Here is a 1,822-nt window from a genome sequence, read left to right as displayed (position 1 = left end):
GCAAAGTTCAGAATCACATCATTCCTCCTCATAATTTTATTTTTTTATATTGACAACTTTCACATACAGTGCTTACATCAAGTTCTCTTTCTATTTTCAGGCTTGAGCAGTGTCGCTCAGACCACGATGAGGTGGAGCACTGCATCGAGCATGTGCAGACAGTTCTGAGCAATATGCAGTAACATGTAATGGAGGTCACTGCAGGGGGATACAAGATGGTAGTTTTGTAGGTTGTATCTGGCCAGCCATCTCTGGTGAAAGATGCTAGATGGTCACAGCAAAGGGAGAGAATTCTCTTGTATATATTTTTTTCTGGAAGACCATTATTTGATTGTATACAGAAATGAAGAGAGTAAGTACTGCCTGTATTTGCCCATGTATACAGATTTGCTAAACTATGACGCTGAATTTGACTTTTATGCAGAATACAGAGATGCTAGCATGCCACTACAAAGGTTCCTTAACATACGCTTCAAAACTTATTTCAAAGGTGTGCTCGTCACAGTGCACTTACTCGCTATAAGGTTACAAAGGGGATGTCTGTGTTGAATAAAGGCCAGCATTGATCTACTTCACAGAATCCCCTGTAGGTACACTTTCCATGTATTTTTTATGTATGGTTCAAATTACTGCAAAGGTACTTTTGAAGTCAATGAGGTGATTTTGCAATGATTTATACAGTAACCTTTGTGGAGAACATTATATTGTAGGATGTAAATTGGAAAGGTACTTAATAGATAAGAATGAATAAGTAATACAATGTTATGAATTACTGTATTGTTATTGAATCTAACAATAAGCTGAATTATTTGAAGGTTTCTTCTCAAAAAACAAATGGGCAGTTTCCTTTAAATTTTAGCTATTTTTAAGTCATTTATATGTAAGTTATTTTTGTAAGTGTCAAAGATTTAAGAAGAGAAAGGTTACACATTCATATTTAGATAGTTTGTAGAATTATTTTGCATCTCGCCATTATTTTTATAACTTTTCATACACTTTTTTTTAGTCTTCAGAAATCCTTTGACAAAGTCATTATTGAATACCGTTTAACAAACTGGCATAAAACCCGTCATTCTGTAGTTGCGTTAAGTAGAGCTCTATACCTTCAATGTACAAATTTATTTATATGTATATGGAGTGCACATTTACGCCAGAGAGAACTGGTGATCTTGAAGATGAAACAAGGTGCTTCTTGTTATGTGGCTACTATGATGACAAGGTAAAAAATTGTATGGACTCTCTCTACAGAGACAATACCAAAAGGTGCATTCCAAGTAGAAGAAAAACAGGGAAATTATATACACAGGAATACAGTGAATTATAATTTTGGGGGGCAGGTTTATGCAGCTGTGTAAAGGAATTGTTTTTAAAATGAAAAGTTTATTATATAAAAAAGAGGTTATTTTGCTGCTACAGTAATATACCCTATTTATTTATATATGCTGTCATGAACAAGAGTTTTAATTTGATCAGACATGGAAAAAAAAATTAGTAGGTTTAAAAAAAGGTAAAAAGAATATAGGCTGCCGTTTCCTGATGTTTTCCAATATATCTTGTAAGAGTGCCTTGTTCTAAATTGTGATAATGATAACTGTGTGCTCAACATTTTAATGTGTAGGGTAGAGTTATTATGTAATGATTGTATAATGGAGACTTGATTTTATTTTTGAGTTTTTTTTTTTTTCAGCATTATTGCTTGTTTGGTTTATTGTTACCTTTCTTAAGTTTAAAGTTAGATTGCAAAAAAAGTATCATTTTTTAGATGAATTGTAAGGAGCAGACTTGTTTGCTGTGAAGGAAATTACAATTATGAAATTATTAA

At 32.7% G+C, this 1,822-nt stretch overlaps 1 protein-coding gene across 1 annotated transcript in view; it reads left to right on the top strand.

Moving 5' to 3' along the window:
- LOC119591497 overlaps positions 1 to 1,663 on the top strand; it is an 8,398-nt gene extending 6,735 nt beyond the window's left edge. The window contains exon 6 of the mRNA XM_037940243.1: positions 101 to 1,663. Within this exon, the coding sequence (XP_037796171.1) occupies positions 101 to 182 (82 nt within the window). The 3' untranslated portion in view covers positions 183 to 1,663. The remainder of the gene's footprint in view (positions 1 to 100) is intronic.
- Positions 1,664 to 1,822: the final 159 nt, after the last annotated feature.

The sequence above is a fragment of the Penaeus monodon genome, chromosome 28, assembly GCF_015228065.2.
Source record: "Penaeus monodon isolate SGIC_2016 chromosome 28, NSTDA_Pmon_1, whole genome shotgun sequence".
NCBI lineage: Eukaryota > Metazoa > Arthropoda > Malacostraca > Decapoda > Penaeidae > Penaeus > Penaeus monodon.
Note: the sequence above shows the minus strand (reverse complement) of the source record. Positions and strands in the feature narration are given on the sequence as shown.